Here is a 21,942-nt window from a genome sequence, read left to right on the forward strand (position 1 = left end):
GGAGTGAAACCCACACACGTCAGCTGATGCCCCAACTCAGGGGTCAGCGCCCTGTGGTGGGAGGGTGGGAAGGGACACTCACTGTGTAAATGAAGTTTTACTGGCATGCAGCCATAGCCGTCGTCTAGAGCAGCTTCTACATACAAAGGCAGCGTTAAATAGGCGTCACAGAGACCCTCCGGCCTGAAGTATTTACTACCTGACTCTTTGAGAAAAAGCTCGCTCCCAGCAACTCCTTGTACTTTGCGGGAATTCTAGTGCCCGCCACCCATACCAGCTGAAAGCCCACAGGGTCCCCAACCCCCGGGACAACCATAGGTTTCCCAAGAGCTTTTTAGCAAGTTCTTTTTGCTGTCTTTCGTTTCCTATTGAGTGTGTCTTCCTGCTCTTATTCTACTAGGGCGAATTCTTTGTTTCATCCACATCAGTTTACTTCTGTTTGAACACTTATAATTTCCAAGAGTACTATTTAACGTTTGCTCCTTAAAATACGATTTTAATGGACGTTTTCAAGCGCACGAAACTCTAGATGAACAGGATCATCACTCGCCCACCCAAGGCTGGGGAACTCCTGTCTACCCTCAACCATCGTTTACATCCAGGAGATCTAGTTTCATCTACACACCCCCTCGCAACCCCTTCCCCTGGAGAATTTTAAAATGATAATTGTACCCTGGCTAGGAAGTTTGGTGTTAGTGCATATATGGGGCGGGGGGGGGGGACCCTGTAGCAGTTAACCCGACACATTTAAAGGGGAATAAACAATGGGGGAGAGGTTCACGATAGGACTATGGCAGAATTGCTTCTGTGTTGCCTTTCGGAATGTTGCAACTGATGACTTCAAATCACCTCACTTCAATCACGCAGGCAAACCTAATTAAGCCTCATTAACTTCAGTCATTATAAAGGCAAATAGCGATTATTTGAGAATGGGAATTAAACAGAAGACAAATACTAAAAATGATACCATGATGGATGTAGTTGAATCTCCACTCACATCCCCTTTCCCTGGATGGCACACCTGCAGCGACAGACTCACCACTCTCTAAAGAACTGCCCCACCCCACCCCGACAGCAGCAAACTACAGACTGGTAGAAAATATTTGTGAATCTTATACTGAAAAGGATTCAATATCCAAAATATATAAAATACTCTGAAAAACTAACAACAAAACCAACCCCAGGGTTGGGACTTCCCTGGTGGTGCAGTGGTTAAGAATCCACCTGCCAATGTAGGGGACATAGGTTTGAACCCTGGTCTGGGAAGATCCCACACACCGTGGCGCAACTAAGCCCGTGGCGCAACTAACCCCGTGCCACAACTACTGAAGCCCAGGTGCCTAGAGCCCGTGCTCCACAACAAGAGAAGCCACTGCAATGAGAAGCCTGCGCACTGCAACAAAGAGTAGCCCCCACTCGCCGCAACTAGAGAAAGCCCGCGCGCATCAACGAAGACCCAACAGAGCCAAAAATAAAATAAAATTTAAAAAACCAACCCCATACAAAAACGTGCAAGGACTTGAATAGACATTTCTCCAAAGATATACAAACTGCCCGTAAATACTTGAAAAGATGCTCAACATCATTAGCCATTGGGGAAATGCAAATCAAAACACAGTGAGACAATGTTCGTTGCACCACTATTTACAATAGCCAGGACATGGAAGCAACCCAAGTGTCCATCGACAGATGAATGGATAAAGAAGATGTGGCACACATATACAATGGAATATTAGCCATAAAAAGAAACAAAATTGAGTTATTTGTAGTGAGGTGGATGGACCTAGAGTCTGTCATAGAGTGAAGTCAGTCAGAGAGAAACAAATACCGTATGCTAACACATATGTGGAATCTAAAAAAAAAAGGTTCTGAAGAACCTAGGGGCAGGACAGGAATAAAGATGCAGACATAGAGAATGGACTTGAGGATGTGGGGAGGGGGAAGGGTAAGCTGGGACGAAGTCAGAGAGTGGCACTGACATACATACACTACCAAATGTAAAATAGATAGCTGGTGGGAAGCAGCCACATAGCACAGGGAGATGATCTCGGTGCTTTGTGACCACCGAGAGGGGTGGGATAGGGAGGGTGGGAGGGAGATGCAAGAGGGAGGGGATATGGGGATATATATATACACATATAGCTGATTCACTTTGTTATACAGCAGAAACTAACACAACAATGTAAAGCAATTATACTCCAGTAAAGATGTTAAAAAAAAAGATACCACCTCACACCTGCTAGGATGGATATAGTCAAGAAATGGAAAATAACAAGTATTGCAGAAGATGTGGAGAAACTGGAATGCTTGTGCATTGCTGGTGGGAATATAAAATATTGCAGCAGCTGTGGAAAAGTTTGGCGATTCCTCAAAAGGTTAAACATAGAGATACCATATGACACAGCAATTTCTCCTAGGTAGATATCCAACAAAACTGAAAGCAGGGACTTGACAGATACGTGTACACCCACGTTCATACCAGCACTATTCACAATAGCCAAAAGATGAAAACAACGCAAGTGTCCATCAGCGACTGAATGAATAAATGAAATCTTGTATGTACATAGAATGGACTAGATTTCAGCCATAAAAGCGAAAGTTTGATATCTGCCACAAGGTGGGACAACTTTGAAAACATTTCACTTAGAGAGACAAGGCAGATGCAGAAGGACAAATACTATGTGACTTCACTTACATGAAGTACCTGGAACAGGCAATCCATAGAGACAGTGAGTAGAATAGAGGGCCCTTTGGGCTGAGAGAAGGGCGAGTGATTCTTTTAATGATACCAAGTCTTGGGTATAGCAAGTGGTGATGGCTGTACGCATTGTGAATGTGTTTAATGTCACTGCATTATATACTTAAGGATGGTTAAAATCATAAATATGAAGTTATGCATGTTTTATAACAAAGTTTATAAAAATGGGTAACTGGTAAATGTGACTAAATATAGTAATCATGGATGGTATAGAAGCTGACATATACATTTAACATTTCAACCGTGATTTCAACAACTCCCAAGCAGTCCCTAGGAGTTCTAGGATCCCTAAGGATCAACAGGAAGGGGCTAAAAGTGGGGAAACAAAAAGCCAAAATATGAGTGGCCTGCATTAACCACAGACGAGAATCTAAAAAAGCAGTGGTATAAAAAGCGAAAATAGAATTTAGTATGTAAAAGTTGACAAAGGTGACCACCAGCATTAGGATGGTGTGGGTGGCTCTGGTCTCCGGGGGACATTTGTGGTAGCCAGCGGGGGTGTGAATATACTGCACTCTCTTGTGGTGTCTGTGCAGGAGAAGCACCATGTAGCCACTGGACCAGAACATGAGGCCAATAAACATGGCATCAGAGGTGGACCACAGGATGACAATGTCTGCAAAGGGACTTGAAGATGAACAGAACCACTTCCCTTGGTTGTCAGTTTCATTTCCCATGTACTGTGGACCAGTGACTGTCACAGAAACAAAGATATTCATTAAGACCCTAAGCATCCAGCAGGTGCACCAGGAAGGACCAATGACCTTGGGGGCTCTTCTTCCCAGCATCGTCCAGTCCACTCCCCTGGGGATGAGGGTGAAGGACAGATAGGTGCTCAGGACACAGGTGGAACACAGGGTGGTGCTGTGAGCCACTCTCTGTACATAATACACAAGTTTACACCCAAGACTGGACAGGGAGTTCCTTGAAACAAAAGCTGCCACTTTGTGGGGAATCCCAGAGGAGAGAAGAACCAGGAAATTAGCCACAGCCATGTGGGTGGGCCTCTGCTTGTGGCCAAGCAAGATTGGAGAGATGTTGTGGAAGAAAAGGATGACATTGGCCAGAGACCCAACTGCTATCTGTATAAGATACATGGTTTTTTAGAGCTGCCTGGTTTGCAGTTCTTAGGACATCTTTCTGAAAAGACATGGAGAGGGCTTCAGAGTGGCCTGAAGCAGAAAGGAGGCTGTGCTGGCATTGACATCAGCAGCCTTCTTACATAACCAACATTGGGAAGGGATTCTCACTCTTTACTTCTCCCGAGGAAAAAAGACACCATCATACTCCAGAGAAACAGCTTTACCTGGAGAACATACACCTGACATCAGTTATAACCTTCACCATTATTATTTTGTATTTACTTCTCTTTACCTGTATCAATATGTCCTGTTCTCCACCTGCATGTAAGGTCCATGAATTTAGAAACCATGTCTGTCTTGTTCAACAACACAGTTGACACATAATAGGTGTTAAATAACATGTACTGAGTATATGAATAATTGACAGGAGACAAAGAACGTACTCTACCCCTTTTAGAATTCATGATCATCCTGAATATTTCAAGAATGTATCGGGATTCAAGATGGTAGAGGAGTAGGTGGACATGGAGTTCATCTCTACAGATGCAGCAGGAATACACCTATAGATGCAACAGTTCTCATAGAACACCGGCTGAAAACTAGCAGAAGACCCTGGACTCCAGAAAGGACTATAAAGATCCCTTCATAACTGGAAGGGAAGCATTTGAGGCTGTCAGAAGAGGGTGAAGCAGCCGATCTGTGGCAGACAGGACAGAGTGAGAACTACACAGACAGTCCATACCACGGCCCTACATGCCCCCGGACTGGGACGTGTGTTCACAGGCTGCCCCTCCAAGAGCAGAGGCAGCGAGAGGACGCGTGTGCACCAGTCTGCATGGGGAAGCAGTAGGGACAGAGCCCAGCAGCACCTCCTGGTTCTCCCTCCAGGGGAACCAGGAAAACAAGAACTAGCAAGAGCTTGACAAACGCCTGGCTTTGAATTGGAGACCATTCACCTGCCTATTGCTTCATTCCTGGAAATTTCACTGCAACTAAGTAAGAAAAAAAAAAAACATACCTGAAAGAAAGAAAACAAAGAACAAAATACCCCAGAATTCCTAAAGAACAGGTCTTGGTGCTCTGGCCGGGTGTCAGGCCTGAGCCTCTGAGGTGGGAGAGCCGAATTCCAGACATTGGTCCACCAGAGACCTCCCTCCCATGTAATATCAAATGGTGAAAGCTCTCCCAGAGATCTCCATCTCAGCGCTAAGACCCAGCTCCACTCAATGACCAGCAAGCTCCAGTGCTGGACACTCCATGCCACACAACTAGCAAGACAGGAATACAACCCCACCCATTAGCAGAGAGGCTGCCTAAAATCATAATAAGGTCACAGACACCCCAAAACACACCACCGGACACGGTCCTGCCCACCAGAAAGACAAGATCCAGCCTTATCCACCAGAACACAGGCACCAGTCCCCTCCACCAGGAAGCCTACACAACCCACTGAACCAAGCTTACCCACTGGGGGCAGACATCAAAAACAATGGGAACTACGAACCTGCAGCCTGTGAAATGGAGACCCCAAACACAGTAAGTTAAGCAAAATGAGAAGACAGAGAAATACACAGCAGATGAAGGAGCAAGGTAAAAACCCATCAGACCAAACAAATGAAGAGGAAATAGGCAGTCTACCTGAAAAAGAATTCAGAGTAATGATAGTAAAGATGATCCAAAATCTTGGAACTAGAATGGAGAAAATACAAGAAATGTTTAACAAGGACCTGGAAGAACTAAAGAGCAAACAAACAATGATAAACAACACAATAAATGAAATTAAAAATTCTCCAGAAGGAACCACCAGAGGGCAGACAGCAGAAGCAAGAAAAACTACAATCCTGCAGCCTGTGGCACAAAAACCACATTCACAGAAAGATAGACAAGATGAAAAGGCAGAGGGCTATATACCAGATGAAGGAACAAGATAAAACCCCAGAAAAACAACTAAATGAAGTAGAGATAGGCAACCTTCCAGAAAAAGAATTCAGAATAATGATAGTGAAGATGATCCAGGACCTTGGAATAAGAGTGGAGGCAAAGATCGAGAAGATGTAAGAAATGTTTAACAAAGACCTAGAAGAATTAAAGAACAAACAAACAGAGATGAACAATACAATAACTGAAATGAAAACTACACTAGAAGGAATCAATAGCAGAATAACTGAGGCAGAAGAACGGATAAGTGACCTGGAAGACAGAATGGCGGAATTCACTGCTGCGGAACAGACTAAATAAAAAAGAATGAAAAGAAATGAAGACAGCCTAAGAGACCTCTGGACAACATTAAACGCAACAACATTCGCATTATAGGGGTCCCAGAAGGAGAAGAGAGAGAGAAAGGACCAGAGAAAATATTTGAAGAGATTATAGTCGAAAACTTCCCTAACATGGGAAAGGAAATAGCCACCCAAGTCCAGGAAGCACAGAGTGCCGTACAGGATAAACCCAAGGAGAAACACGCTGAGACACATATTAATCAAATTGGCAAAAATTAAAGACAAAGAAAAATTATTGAAAGCAGCAAGGGAAAAATGACAAATAACATACAAGGGAACTCCCATAAGGTTAACAGCTGATTTCTCAGCAGAAACTCTACAAGCCAGAAGGGAGTGGCATGATATACTTAAAGCGATGAAAGGGAAGAACCTACAACCAAGATTACTCTACCCGGCAAAGATCTCATTTAGATTTGATGGAGAAATCAAAAGCTTTACAGACAAGCAAAAGCTAAGAGAATTCAGCACCACCAAACCAGCTCTACAACAAATGCTAAAGGAACTTCTCTAAGTGGGAAACACAAGAGAAGAAAAGGACCTACAAAAACAAACCCAAAACAATTAAGAAAATGGTCATAGGAACATACATATCGATAATTACCTAAACGTGAATGGATTAAATGCTCCAACCAAAAGACACAGGCTTGCTGAATGGATACAAAAACAAGACCCATAAATATGTTGTCTACAAGAGACCCACTTCAGACCTAGGGACACATACAGACTGAAAGTTAGGGGATGGAAAAAGATATTCCATGCAAATGGAAATCAAAAGAAAGCTGGAGTAGCTATACTCATATCAGATAAAATAGACTTTAAAATAAAGAATGTTACAAGAGACAAGGAAGGACACTCCATAATGATCAAGGGATCAATCCAAGAAGAAGATATTACAATTATAAATATATATGCACCCAACATAGGAGCACCTCAATACATAAGGCAACTGCTAACAGCTATAAAAGAGGAAATCGACAGTAACACAATAATAGTGGGGGACTTTAACACCTCACTTACACCAATGGACAGATCATCCAAAATGAAGATAAATAAGGAAACAGAAGCTTTAAATGACACAATAGACCAGATAGAGTTAATTGATATTTATAGGACATTCCATCCAAAAACAGCAGATTACACTTTCTTCTCAAGTGCACATGGAACATTCTCCAGGATGGATCACATCTTGGGTCACAAGTCAAGCCACAGTAAATTTAAGAAAATTGAAATCATATCAAGCATCTTTTCTGAACACAACGCTATGAGATTAGAAATGAATTACAGGGAAAAAAACGTAAAAAACACAAACACATGGAGGCTAAACAATATGTTACTAAATAACCAAGAGATCACTGAAGAAATCAAAGAGGAAATCAAAAAATACCTAGAGACAAATGACAATGAAAACACGATGATCCAAAACCTATGGGATGCAGCAAAAGCAGTTCTAAGAGGGAAGTTTATAGCTATACAAGCCTACCTAAAGAAACAAGAAAAATCTCAAGTAAACAATCTAACCTTACACCTAAAGGAACTAGAGAAAGAAGAACAAACAAAACCCAAAGTTAGCAGAAGGAAAGAAATCATAAAGATCAGAGCAGAAATAAATGAAATAGAAACAAAGAAAACAATAGCAAAGATCAATAAAACTAAAAGCTGGTTCTTTGAGAAGATAAACAAAATTGATAAACCATTAGCCAGACTCAAAAAAAAAAAAAGGGAGAAGACTCAAGTCAACAGAATTAGAAATGAAAAAGGAGAAGTAACAACAGACACTGCAGAAATACAAAGGATCATGAGAGATTACTACAAGCAACTATATGCCAATAAAATAGACAATCTGGAAGAAATGGACAAATTCTTAGAAAAGCACAACCTTCCGAGACTGAACCAAGAAGAAACAGAAAATATAAACAGACCAATCACAAGCACTGAAATTGAAACTGTGATTAAAAATCTTCCAACAAACAAAAGCCCAGGACCAGATGGCTTCACAGGCACATTCTATCAAACATTTAGAGAAGAGCTAACACCTATCCTTCTCAAATTCTTCCAAAATATAGCAGAGGGAGGAACACTCCCAAACTCATTCTACGAGGCCACCATCACCCTGATACCAAAACCAGACAAAGATGCCACAAAAAAAGAAAACTACAGCCCAATATCAGTGATGAACATAGATGCAAAAATCCTCAACAAAATACTAGCAAACAGAATCCAACAGCACGTTAAAAGGATCATATACCATGATCAAGTGGGGTTTATCACAGGAATGCAAAGATTCTTCAATATACACAAATCAATGTGATAAACCATGTTAACAAATTGAAAGAGAAAAACCATATGATCATCTCAATAGATGCAGAAAAAGCTTTCGACAAAATTCAACACCCATTTATGATAAAAACCCTCCAGAAAGTAGGCATAGAGGGAACTTGCCTCAACATAATAAAGGCCATATATGACAAACCCACAGCCAACGTCGTTCTCAATGGTGAAAACTGAAACCATTTCAACTAAGACCAGGAAGAAGACAATGTTGCCCACTCTCACCACTATATTTCAACATAGTATTGGAAGTTTTAGCCACAGCAATCAGAGAAGAACAAGAAATAAAAGGAATCCAAATCGGAAAAGAATAAGTAAAACTGTCACTGTTTGCAGATGACATGATATTATACATAGAGAATCCTAAAGATGCTACCAGAAAACTACTAGAGCTAATCAATGAATCTGGTAAAGTAGCAGGATACAAAATTAATGCACAGAAATCTCTTGCATTCCTATACACTAATGATGAAAAATCTGAAAGAGAAATTAAGGAAACAATCCCATTTACCATTGCAACAAAAAGAATAAAATACCCTAGGAATAAACCTACCTAAGGAGACCTGTATGCAGGAAACTATAAGACACTGATGAAAGAAATTAAAGATGATACAAAGAGATGGAGAGATATACCATGTTCTTGGACTGGAAGAATCAACATTGCGAAAATGACTATACTACCCAAAGCAATCTACAGATTCAATGCAATCCCTATCAAACAACCACTGGCATTTTTCACCGAACTAGGACAAAAAATTTCACAATTTGTATGGAAACACAAAAGACCCCTAATAGTCAAAACAATCTTGAGAAAGAAAAACGGAAGAAAAGAAAGTACGGTACTGGCACAAAAACAAATATAGATCAATGGAACAGGATAGAAAGCCCAGATATAAACTCACACACATATGATCACCTTGTCTTTGATAAAGGAGGCAAGAATATACAATGGAGAAAAGACAGCCTCTTCAGTAAGTGGTGCTGGGAAAACTGGACAGCTACATGTAAAAGAATGAAATTAGAACACTGCATAACACCATACACAAAAATAAACTCAAAATGGTTAAAAGACCTAAATGTAAGGCCAGACACTATCAAACTCTTAGAGGAAAACATAGGCAGAACACTCTATGACATAAATCACAGCAAGATCCTTTTTGACCCACCTCCTAGAGAAATGGAAATTGAAACAAAAATAAACAAATGGGACCTAATGAAACTTCAAAGCGTTTGCACAGCAAAGAAAACCATAAACAGGACAAAAAGACAACCCTCAGAATGGGAGAAAATATTTGCAAACGAAGCAACTGACAAAGGATTAATCTCCAAAATATACAAGCAGCTCATGCAGCTCAATATCAAAAAAACAAACAACCTAATCCAAAAATGGGCAGAAAACCTAAATAGACCTTTCTCCAAAGAAGATATACAGACTGCCAACAAACACCTGAAAGGATGCTCAACATCACTAATCATTAGAGAAATGCAAATCAAGACTACAGTGAGGTATCACCTCACACCGGTCAGAATGGCCATCATCAAAAAATCTACAAACAATAAATGCTGGAGAGGGTGTGGAGAAAAGGGAACCCTCCTGCACTGTTGGTGGGAATGTAAATTGATACAGCCACTATGGAGAACAGTATGGAGGTTCCTCAAAAAACTAAAAATAGAACTACCATGTGACCCAGCAATCCCACTACTTGGCATATACCCTGAGAAAACCATAATTCAAAAAGAGTCATGTACTGCAATGTTCATTGAAGGTCTATTTACCACAGCCAGGACATGGAAGCAACCTAAGTGTCCATTGACAGATGAATGGATAAAGAAGATGTGACACATATATACAATGGAATATTACTCAGCCATAAAAAGCAATGAAATTGAGTTATTTGTAGTGAGGTGGATAGACCTAGAGTCTGTCATACAGAGTGAAGTAAGTGAGAAAGAGAAAAACAAATACCATATGCTAACATATATATATGGAATCTAAAAAAAAAAAATGGTTCTGATGAACCTAGGGGCAGGACAAGAATAAAGACGCAGACGTAGAGAATGGACTTGAGGATGTGGGGAGGGGGAAGGGTAAGCTGGGACGAAGTGAGAGAGTGGCATGGACATATATACACTACTAAATGTAAAATAGCTAGCTAGTGGGAAGCAGCCGCATAGCACAGGGAGATCAGCTCGGTGCTTTGTGACCATCTAGAGGGGTGGGATAGGGAGGGTGGGAGGGAGACACAAGAGGGAGGGGATATGGGGATATATGTATACGTAGAGCTCATTCACTTTGTTATACAGCAGAAACTAACACAACACTGTAAAGCAATTATGCTCCAATAAAGATGTTAAAAAAAAAAGAATGTATCGGGTGATGTCACCATGATGGCAACACAGGAGGCTCCCTCCTCCCATGGACACACTGAATACACTTACACACAGATTACTTCCTTCTGAGAGAAATGCAGAAACACATCAGACGACTGAGAAAATACCCACATCAATGAGTGGAAGGAAAGGAAGAGAAACGAAAATGAGGACGCCAGGCACCTCTAGGTGATGGTGTTCTGGATCTAGGAAATAGGAGAATCTGAAATAGGAGGCTGCCTTTTATAAATTAATGAAACAAGGAAGTTTTATAAAAATATAAAACTTTAGGTTAAATGAACAATATGTAAAGGAAATTTAATATTCCATTTACAATACCATCAAAAGATTAAATTCTGAGGAATACACCTAACCAAGGAAGAGAAAGACTTGTCCACTGAAAATTTAAAAACATTGATGGAAAACACTAAAGAAAACACAAATACATGGAAAGACATCCTGTATTCATGGACTGGAGGACTTACTATTGTTTTTTTTTTTTAATTAAAAAAAAATTTATTTATTTTTATTTTTGGCTGCTTTGGGTCTTCTCTGCTGTGTGCGGGCTTTCTCTAGTTGTGGTGAGCGGGGGCTACTCTTTGTCGCGGTGCGCGGGCTTCTCACTGCAGTGGCTTCTCTTTGTTGCAGAGCACGGGCTCTAGGTGTGCGGGCTTCAGTAGTTGTGGCACGAGTGCTCAGTAGTTGTGGTGTGCGGGCTCTAGAGCGCAGGCTCAGTAGTTGTAGCGCAGGGGCTTAGTTGCTCTGCGGCATGTGGGATCTTCCCAGACCAGGGCTCAAACCTGTGCCTCCTGAACTGGCAGGTGGATTCTTAACAGCTGCGCCACCAGGGAAGCCCTTAGTATTGTTAAGATGTCAATAATGTCTAAAGCTATTTACAGATTCTGTGCAAATCCTATTAAAATCCCAACAGTTTTTTTTCAGAAATAGAAAAATCTACCTTAAAATTCATAAGGAATTTCAAGGGACCCTTGAATGTTCAAAGCAATCTTACAAAAGAACAAAGTTTGTGGTCTCACAATTCCTGATTTCAAAACTTACCGCAAAAAATTATTAATGAAAACAATGTGGTATGCAGATATACAGGGCAATGGAGAAGACTAGGGACCCCAGAGATACCCCACCGCATTTATACGATCAAATGATTTTCGACAAGGGTGCCCATATCTCTCAGTGGTGAAATAGAGTCTCTTCAACAAATAATGCTGGGCCAGTTGGATATCCACATACAAAATGAAGAAGCTGGACACTTACGCCATACACAAAATTAATTCAAAATATTTTAAAAGTCTAAACACACAGCGCCAAACTATCAAACCCCTATAAGAAAATAATAGCTGAAAAATTCTTGATGTTGGATTTAGAATCGATTTCTTGGATATGACATGAAAAGCACAGGCAGCAAAACCAAAAATAGACAAATGAGACTACATCAAACTCAAAACTGCTATGAATCAAAGGACACAACCGAGTGAAATATAACTTATCACATATCTGCTAAGGTGTTAATATCTAAAATATGTAAAGAACTCCTGCAACTTAACTAAAAACAAACAATCTGATTAACAAGTGAGCAAACGACTTTAAATAGACACTTCTCTAAAGATGTTATACAAATGGCCAACCAGAATATGAGAAGGTGCTTAAGATTACTAATCTTTAGAGAAATGCAAAAGGGAACCAAAATAAGATATCCTCTTACCCAAATTAACATTATTACTCTTGAAAAAACCCAGAAAATAACAACCGTTTTTGAGGATGAGGAGAAATTCAAACACTTGTGCACTGTTGCTAAGTTTATAAAATGCAGCAACCACTACAGGAAACATGGCAGATCCTCAAAAAATCAAAACTAGAACTACCATACGACCAAGTCATCCAAATACTAGGTACATATCCAAAATAATAGAAAGCAAAGACTTGAAGAGACATTTGCAAACGCATGTTCACAGCAGCACTATTTCCAATAGTGAAGAGGCAGAAACAACCCAAATGTTGATCTTCAGATGAATGGGTAAATAAAATATGGTGTAAACCCTCAATGAAATATTATTCAGCCTTTAAAGGGAACTCCTGTCACATGAAACAACATGGATTAAACTTGAGGACAATATGCCAGTGAAATAAGCCCATCACACACACAAATGCTTTAGAATTCCACACACATGTGGTACCTAAGGTCGTCAAATATATATATAGAATATCAACGTAAAATGGTGGATACCAGTGGCTGGGGAGAGAGAAAAATAACAACTTGTTTTTTAAAGGATATAGAGATCAGCTTTGTAAAGATGGAAAAGTTCTGGAGACCTACAGCATAACAAAAATATACTGGACACAACTGAGCAGTACAGTAATAGCCGGGATTATTTTCAACTACGAACATTTTTTTGAAATGTAGTTTTTCAGCATAACACGAATTAATCAGTATAATACAAAACATTCTTCAAGGGAATTAATCAGTTTTCTGAAAAGAATTCCAGAAAGAAAAAAGTCACAGTAATGCTAACTTTTCTAAATAAGATTAAGGTTCTGTGGGTAGCAGTATAACGTCATATTACATGCATTGTCTCTAATTACTGAAATAAGTAATTTCTAATTACTGATAATGAGATGAATTTCCCTAAAATTTAAAAATAAAAGCAACAATTTCTTAAAAAAAAAAAAAAGAGAAAAAATGAAAGCTCTCAAACTTTATACATCACAAAACTAAAAAGAACAAACTAAGCCCAAAGTTGGCAGAAGGAAGTAAGTAACAAAGACCAGAGCATAAGTAAATGAAATAGAAACCAGAGGAACAGCAGAAAAGATCAACGAAACCAAGAGTTGGTTTTCTGAAAAGAAAACATTCATTTCATTACTTACCACTGGCAGGAATGTGAGGGATGATAATAATATTCACGGTCAGGAAACTAAGTGCATTTCGCACATATACGGTCCTCTCCTCCTTTTTCTCATTAAGTCCAGCTGAATTTATTTCCCTTAAAAAAGCAAGAATCACATTTTACTTTCATCACAGCACTTCACATTCTCCCCCCTTCCTGGAGTTCGCCTCTCCCTTTACTTCAATTGCCTCACTCCTCCTTGGACTCCAGCCCAGCTGATTTCACCTGCTCATAGACACCTGATAGCCATCCTCAATCACTGTGGCCAAGTCACTCTTTTAGTCTCAAAACAAAACTCATACTTTTGTTGTTTTTTTTTTAATACTCCTTTTTCCTCTGTCTTCCTAATACATTGAGAGCTAGGTGAAGACAAGTAGTATTCTCCTTATTGACTAATAGATACTCAGCCCAAAGTGTCTGGACACAAGGAGCGTCCTGTGATCATCACCTACTGCTATCCCACATCATCTCCAACAACTGAGGGAGGAAATACAGAAATTTATTTATTCTGAGCTCTCCTCTGAATTATAATTACCAGCAAATTCTCTGGCACTCGAGGATGCTAGGTTTTACTGTAGCCCCAGTGAATCTCATTTTAAAACTTTTCTTAGCAAAAGTCCTGACTTGAAGTTCATGTCCAGTGAATCCTCATATGACCCCACTAGAAACCCCACCCTATGCTCCCTAGATCACAGCTCCATCCAACCAGATCATGGGTTTGGGTGCTCAGAGTGAGGCAGGGTCAGCATGTGTCCCGCCCAATGTTTGTGCACAAACACAGCTCCACGGTCCTCTCCTGTTGGAGACTTCCTCTCTCCTGTTTGTTTTCTCCCTGAGACTGAAAATAAGGAAGCACTCACCTCCCTGGTCTCTGCTGCAAAGCTCTGTGCAGGGAAGTGTCGATCAGGATGGGTCAGAGGCTCTTGAGTTTATACTTATAGGGACACGGTCCACAGACCTGCTCTCCCCACAGAGACGCCACCATCCCGTCATCTGCTGTCTCGGCCACACTGTCTGCATGGAGAGTGCGGACGTCTCCCGCGAGGAGCCAGTTTTATCCCCAGCACTAATCATCGTCATCCTCCTCAGCTGATTAAGCAGTTAAAGAAGATCTTAATGAGCAGCTGGACAGCAGGTGAAAAAAGTTTTCTGTGTTCCCTGAGGAAAATCAAAGTTTCAGAAACAAAGTTGTCCTCAGGCATTAAAGGGACATGCAAAGGTGCATCAGTGACTTTTACTATATTTTCAGTTGGGTGTGTTCTTCAAAGCTTTTCATCTCCTCACAATACTGAGGACCATTTGGTCAGGAGTCTGGTTCCAATGGGTTTACATTCCATGGTTCTTCCTATTTAGGGCCTTAGGTCTTTTTTTAAATCTGGAAAATACCCCATTTTGAAGTCAGCTTTCCCACCTCAAAATACTGTGTATCCCTCATGCCCACGTGATTCCATGGGAAGATGATGCCTATTATTGGAACAATTATTGGAGTGCTTTATTGGAACCTAGTCACACCCATCTTTGTATTATCTATGGCAGCTTCCACCTACAAAGGCAGCATAAAGTAGGTGTGCCAGAGACCACATGGCCCATGAGCCTAAAATATTTATTATCTGATGCCGTAATAAAAATTTCCCTCGTGCAACTCCTTGTACTTTGTGGGACTTCTACTGCCCACTACCCACCCCATCTGAAGGTCCATAGTGCTCCCAATACCTGGGACAACCACACCTCCCCATGGGTTTCCAACAGGGTTTTCACTGAGAAGTTACTTTTCCTGTCTTGTTTCTGAGTATGTCTTCATGTTTTTATTCTTCTTTTAAGGCTAATTCAAAGGCTTCTCAAGTCATCATTTATGATGAGGACGTCATCGGCTGTGTCAACATCCAAGGTCATACGCACTGTGGAAAGAAAAATAGGTCAGGCAGCAAAAACCCACACTACAGACATCCTCTTCACTTTTATTGCAAAGGCACAAATAGCTCATTCACTTTCACCTCTGTGATTCCACTTCTTCCCTAAATCAGAATTTTCTTGGGGAAACTTACCTGGTCCCTAAATAGGTGAAGTTTTATATACAGAACGAATGGCTATAAGTGGAACAAAATCCTCCTATTCCCAGTAGCTATTCTCCTTACATGAAGGTATTAGATTATTTGATTAAATATTTTTCTCTTCAGTATGTAAGATACATGAAAAAGACAGGCAAAGTGGTTATGGATTGGGATATTAAGCATGTAAGCCATCTTTGAGTAGATAATACATATATTGGGGTGAATATGGTCCAGGTTATGAATATGAATATTGGGGTGAATATATAATACATATATTGGGGTGAATATGGTCCAGGTTTCTCACTGTTGGTTGGAATATTTATTTTTATTTTTTATGCTTCTAAAAGCTCCTTTTATTTTTTTATTATTATTTTTTTATTGGTTGGGATATTTATAAGCATAGAAGATGGAAAGGGTAGGATGTGTCCTAAGGACTGGTTTTGAATTGGAGGAATCACGAATAACTCATAGTTCATTATAAACATGTGTGTGTATGTTCATGAAAATGAAACAACTATGAGCTCTTTTTCCTGTAAGGTACCAGAAGAAATGACATGCTGGTAGCAACATACTAATAGGGCTAATAGCAGATCTTGCTTCCTAAACATTCATCTTGATTTGAAGGAATCAGTATTTTCTAGTAAAATAACTGATTACAGGACTGCATCAGGACCAGTACAAGATGAGCCTACAACAATTTTTTTTGGCTGTTTTAGCTTTATTGATCTTACACTGCTCAAATCTGGGGCAAAATGAGCATTAAAATAGACAATGTTGCATCAGAATGCATCCCTTTGAAATATATAGGAATTCAGGAGTATATTTGATATGAATAAAAGTGAATAAATGAAAAAATGAATGATTAAATAAACACACGGGTGAAGGGAAACCTCTTCCTTCAATAGACTCCTACCAATAAATGTTGAAGGCTGAAATAAGACAATCATCGTATTTTGATTCGGGCAAAAAAAGTTGTGATTGGGAGCTAATGTGTGTGAGTGTAGAGGTGATGAGGAAGAGCATACTGGGACAATCTCAGGATACCTTCTAGTAGAGAACTAACCAAATGCAAAGACCACATGGTCAATGTAACATGGAGAGACCTGGCAGGTGCCCATCACCACTATTGGGATAGGTAGACATGCTGTGTCCTCTGGTGTGAAGCACTGAGAATATCACAGCATCTTTACTCTTTAAAAAAGTTTTACTGAGATATTATTGACATATAACATAGGTAGTTTTAAGGTGTGGAACATGATATTTTGATACACATATATATACTGTGAAATACAATAAGCTTTATACCTCCATCCCCCGACATAATTAACTTTTTTCCACTTGGTGGTGAGAACATTGAAGATCTACTTTCTTAAGAACTTTCTAGTATATAATACAGTATTGTTAATTATAGTCACCATGCTGTACATTAGATCCTTAAAACTTATTTATTTTTTAGTTGATATTTACTACCCTTCGGCCAACAGCTCCCATTTCCCCCACCCCAGCCCCTGGAAACCACTATTCCACTCTGTTTCATGAGATTGGCCCTTTCATACTCCACATATAAGAGATATCACACAGTATTTTTCTTTCTTTGTGTAAGTTATCTCACTTAACATAATACTCTCAAAGTCCATCCATGTTGTTAGAAGGTAGGATCTTTTTCTTATTTATGGCAGATTAATATTTCATTATATATATATATATATACATATATATATATATATATATACACACACACAACCTTTCTTTTCTTTATCCATTCACTTTTTTTTTTTTTTAATTGGCCACGCTGCGCGGCTTGCAGGATCTCAGTTCCCCAACACGGGTGGAACCAGCGCCCCCTGCTGTGGAAGCGTAGAGTACTAACCACTGGACCACCAGGGAATTCCCTACCCATTCATCTTTTGATGGTCATTTATGTTGTTCCATGTCTTATTTTCAGCATTAAAAAAAATAAATTTATTTATTTATGGCTGCGTTGGGTCTTCATTGCTGCACGTGGGCTTTCTCTAGGGCTTTCTCTAGTTGCCGCGAGCAGGGGCTACTCTTCGTTGCAGTGCGCAGGCTTCTCATTGCGGTGGCTTCTCTTTTGTGGAGCATGGGCTCTAGGTGCGTGGGCTTCAGTAGTTGTGGCAGGTGGGCTCAGTAGTTGTGGCTTGTGGGCTCCAGAGCACAGGCTTAGTAGTCGTGGCACACAGGCTTTGTTGCTCTGTGGCATGTGGGACCTTCCTGGATGAGGGCTCCAACCCGTGTCCCCTGCATTGGCAGGCAGATTCTTAACCACTGCGCCACCAGGGAAGCCCGTCAACAATACTTCTAACTACAATATAATACTATTGGAACCTGTATGTGATAGCTAAAACCATCAATAAAAATTGTTATACCTTAACTCTATCAATCTAAAAAATGGAATATTATAAACACCAGACTGTCCCAAAAGAAGGCAAAAGAAAAAACAAAGAGAGAAAGAAGCAGATAGGACAAATAGAAAAATAAGACCCAAGTCTCTGTTCTTCAGTGATGAAAACCAGACGTTCAAGTGAGAAATATGAAACAGGCAGCTTCTTCTCCCTCCCTCACATTACTTCATCCATCTAATCAATCATATTTACTAGGGTCAACCATGTAAAGAAGATTCAGGTTTAAAGGTGAATCAGCACATTGAACAACACTGATTTCCTGTGTAACATTACAGTATGTTGGAGAAATATGAGTGAAAAAAAGATACATACTAAAATAGAAAAATACCTCCTTCATTTCCCAGGATTCTTATCTTCACCTATGAAATAAAATCTCCACCCACTCCGGAGTAACATTTATCTGGAGCAATACTGGATTATGTGCAAAAGTATACCATGGGGCTTCCCTGGTGGCGCAGTGGTTGAGAGTCTGCCTGCCAATACAGGGGACACGGGTTCGAGCCCTGGTCTGGGAAGATCCCACATGCCGCGGAGCAACTAGGCCCGTGAGCCACAACTACTGAGCCTGCGCGTCTGGAGCCTGTGCTCCGCAACAAGAGAGGCCGCGATAGTGAGAGGCCCGCGCACCGCGATGAAGAGTGGCCCCTGCTTGCCACAACTAGAGAAAGCCCTCGCACAGAAACGAAGACCCAGCACAGCCAAAAAATAAATTAATTATAAAAAAAAAAAGAAAAAGAAATGGAGGATACCTTTGATGGGTTTGTTAGCAGATTGGCGGACACTGATGTGGAGGGAATCTCTGAGCTTGAGGATCTATCAATAGAAACCTGCAAACTGAAAAGCCAGGTGAACAGAGACTGAAAAAAACAAAACAAACCACAAACAGAATATCCAAGCACTATGGGAGAACTACAAAGGGTGTAACAGATGCATAATGGGATTACCAGAAGGCGAGATAGAGAGAAAGAAACAGAAGAAATATTTGAAAGAACAGTGACTGATAATTTGCCCAAACTGATGACAACACCAAACCGCGGGTCCAGTAAGCTCGGAGAACCCCAAGGAGGATAAATGCACTTTGCCGCTCCCCCCAAACCCCTCTTTACCTAGGCATATCATATTGAAACTACTGTATTTTCAAACATAAAGAAAAATTCCTGAAGGAAGCCATAGGGAAGAAACCTTACCTTACCTATAGAGGAACAGAGTTAACAATGACTTCCAACTTCTCCTCAGAAACTAAGCAAGCAAGGAAGAAGAGAGAAAAAAATCCAACCTAGAATTCTTTATCCTGTAAAAATATTTTTCAAAAATTAAGGAGAAATAAAGACATTTTTCAGAGGACGTAAAATTGAGGGACTTTGTTGTCAGTAGACCTGCTTTGCAAGAAGTGTTAAAATAGGTTTTTTACAGAGAAGGGAAATGATACAGATCAGAAATTTGGATCTACATGAAGAAAGAGCATTGGAGAGGAATAAGTGAAGGTAAAATAAAAACATTTTTCTTGTTCTTAATCTTAGAGTTAAGTTTGTTCAAAATAATAGCAAGAATGTATTGATATATATATTTTAATGTATCCTTATATATAATCCCACTCTACCCTTGATTCATTACCACAGAGCAATCCCTTCCCTGCAGTTTCTTTGATAAACCTGTATTATACAAGCCTCTAATCAGAAATTTTAATTATACAGAAATCTCCTTTGACTAACAATTACTTGTACAATTCCATATTTCTATAGTTTGTTAAACTTTAGTCTCAATGAATCCGACCAAACATTGTTTGTTGGCAAAAGATCTGACTTGAATCTCATGCCCAGTAAATCCTCATATAACCCCCTGAAACCCCACTCATTTCTCCCTACATCACACCTCCCAGTGACTCCTAAGTGCATGCAGGTCCCCTCATCCCCTTGCACCTCTCCTCCCACAATCCTGGCCCATGGCCTCCTTCCCATGGGGCTGAGAGTTTACTGGGGTGAGTGATGTGGTCAAACCTCCTGGCTGTACATTTCCTGGGACACACAGAGACCTACCCCACAGAGGGGGTGCCTCCCTGACACCATCAATCATGAACCAGAACTGCAGAAGGACACACCTGCCCCCACACAATCCAGGACCCCCAGCCCCACACAGTCACACATGCGGGCACCACCACAGCCAGAGTCAAATAAACCCACAGAAGGTGCCCTTGTGCTGTGACAGGAACGCACACCCCAGTGCTTGCCGCCCCCCACCCCGAGCCTCTCTTCACCCACAGGTGTGGGGGGACCAGCGTGGGCAGGTTAGTTTCCATGTGATAAGAGAAGCAGGTGCAAACCATTCAAAAGAGACAAAGGGAGTGACTCGGAAGCCCTATTTTCCAACAACATTTCTGATGACACAGCCCTGCTTTCACTGAAACAAAATTTAAGGGGTTGTTTCTCTCTCTGGTGCCTGAGCACTTCTTGCTCCAGTTGCTTCCTCGTAACTTCTGGGTTTTATATCTGCTGTGACTAAAAATGCACACAATACAGTGGAAGCAGCAGGAATTAATATGATGCTGAACAAGCAGAGGAGTGTGTAACTCACCTCATCCCAAGTCAGCACAGAAATCAGAGCTGGTTTGTGAAGACCTCCTAAGAGAACGAGAAAGACCTGCTAAGAGAGCTCATCGTGTGCCCAGGACAATGGACAAAGGAGTCAGGAACACAGCCCTGGAGAGAGGGACACAGGGAGAGTTGGGTTGGGAGGGGGCACGTTGCTTCCAGGAAAGAATCTCTCAACCTCTTCTCAGACATTGTCTCCCTGTCTTATCCGTGACGACCACCTGCAGTCCTTTGCAATATTGGCCTTAGCCTGTCTGAGGTGCTATAATGAAATATCACCCACTGGGTGGGTTATAAACAACAGAAATTTATTGCTCACAGTTGTGGAGGGTGGCAGTCCAAATCAAGGCACCAGCATTGTCCCCTTCTGGAGAGAGTTCCCTTCCTGATTCATGGCTTTCACCTTCTCGCTGTGCCTTTACATGATGGAAAGGGCTATGGAGCTCTCTGAGGACTCTTTTATAAGGGCACTTATACAGTTCATGAGGTCTCCACCCTCATGACCTAATCACCTCCCCAAAGCCCCACATCCTAATACTGTCATCTTTGGGGGTTACATATCAATATACTAATTCAGGGGGACAGAAACATTCAGACAACACCATGGCCCAAGGTACATTCCACTGTACTTCAAAATATAAAAATGCAGTGTTGAATTACCACAGACAGCATTATTCTAATCCTATTTCTAATTTTTAACAACGGGCATACATTGGTTATTTTCCAACATTCACACCATTTTGGCAGACTTGACAATTAACTGGATTTCATCTCACTACAAATTCTTTTTTCTTCCTCCTCTTGCTCCAGGTTCAAGAAGGACAATGAGGCATTTCCCCATTCAATTAGATAAAAATATGAGCAACACCTACACACACAACTTAAGAACACCCAGAATGGTGACAGTATATCTTGGAAGAAATTGTACACCCAACCCTCATATGTTAGGTCCTAGAAAATCAGTACACCCTTTTTTACATGATTGAGAAGCTCAGTGACTCTGGCCATAAAAGGCTCATCACAGATTCCACAGTGACCCCATCCCTCTTTCCATCATTTTCAGGGACTCCAGGGCACAGGGATTTGCAGTGAACCTCATGGCTCTGGTCCCACTCAGATACACACCCCAGCACATTCCCACTTTCTACCTGCCCAGCCAG

General features: G+C 40.8%; 1 protein-coding gene across 1 annotated transcript; it reads right to left on the reverse strand.

Annotated features, from left to right (window-relative positions):
* Positions 1 to 2,098: 2,098 nt before the first annotated feature.
* On the reverse strand, positions 2,099 to 16,002 carry LOC309616908 (vomeronasal type-1 receptor 4-like). Its single transcript, XM_082368297.1, has one exon. It carries the CDS (start codon positions 3,853 to 3,855, stop codon positions 2,944 to 2,946), a length of 912 nt encoding a protein of 303 aa, XP_082224423.1. The 5' UTR covers positions 3,856 to 16,002; the 3' UTR covers positions 2,099 to 2,943.
* Between the last annotated feature and the right edge of the window lie 5,940 nt (positions 16,003 to 21,942).

Source organism: Balaenoptera borealis (assembly GCF_965194805.1).
Source record: "Balaenoptera borealis genome assembly, chromosome: 19".
In the NCBI taxonomy this organism is placed as follows: domain Eukaryota; kingdom Metazoa; phylum Chordata; class Mammalia; order Artiodactyla; family Balaenopteridae; genus Balaenoptera; species Balaenoptera borealis.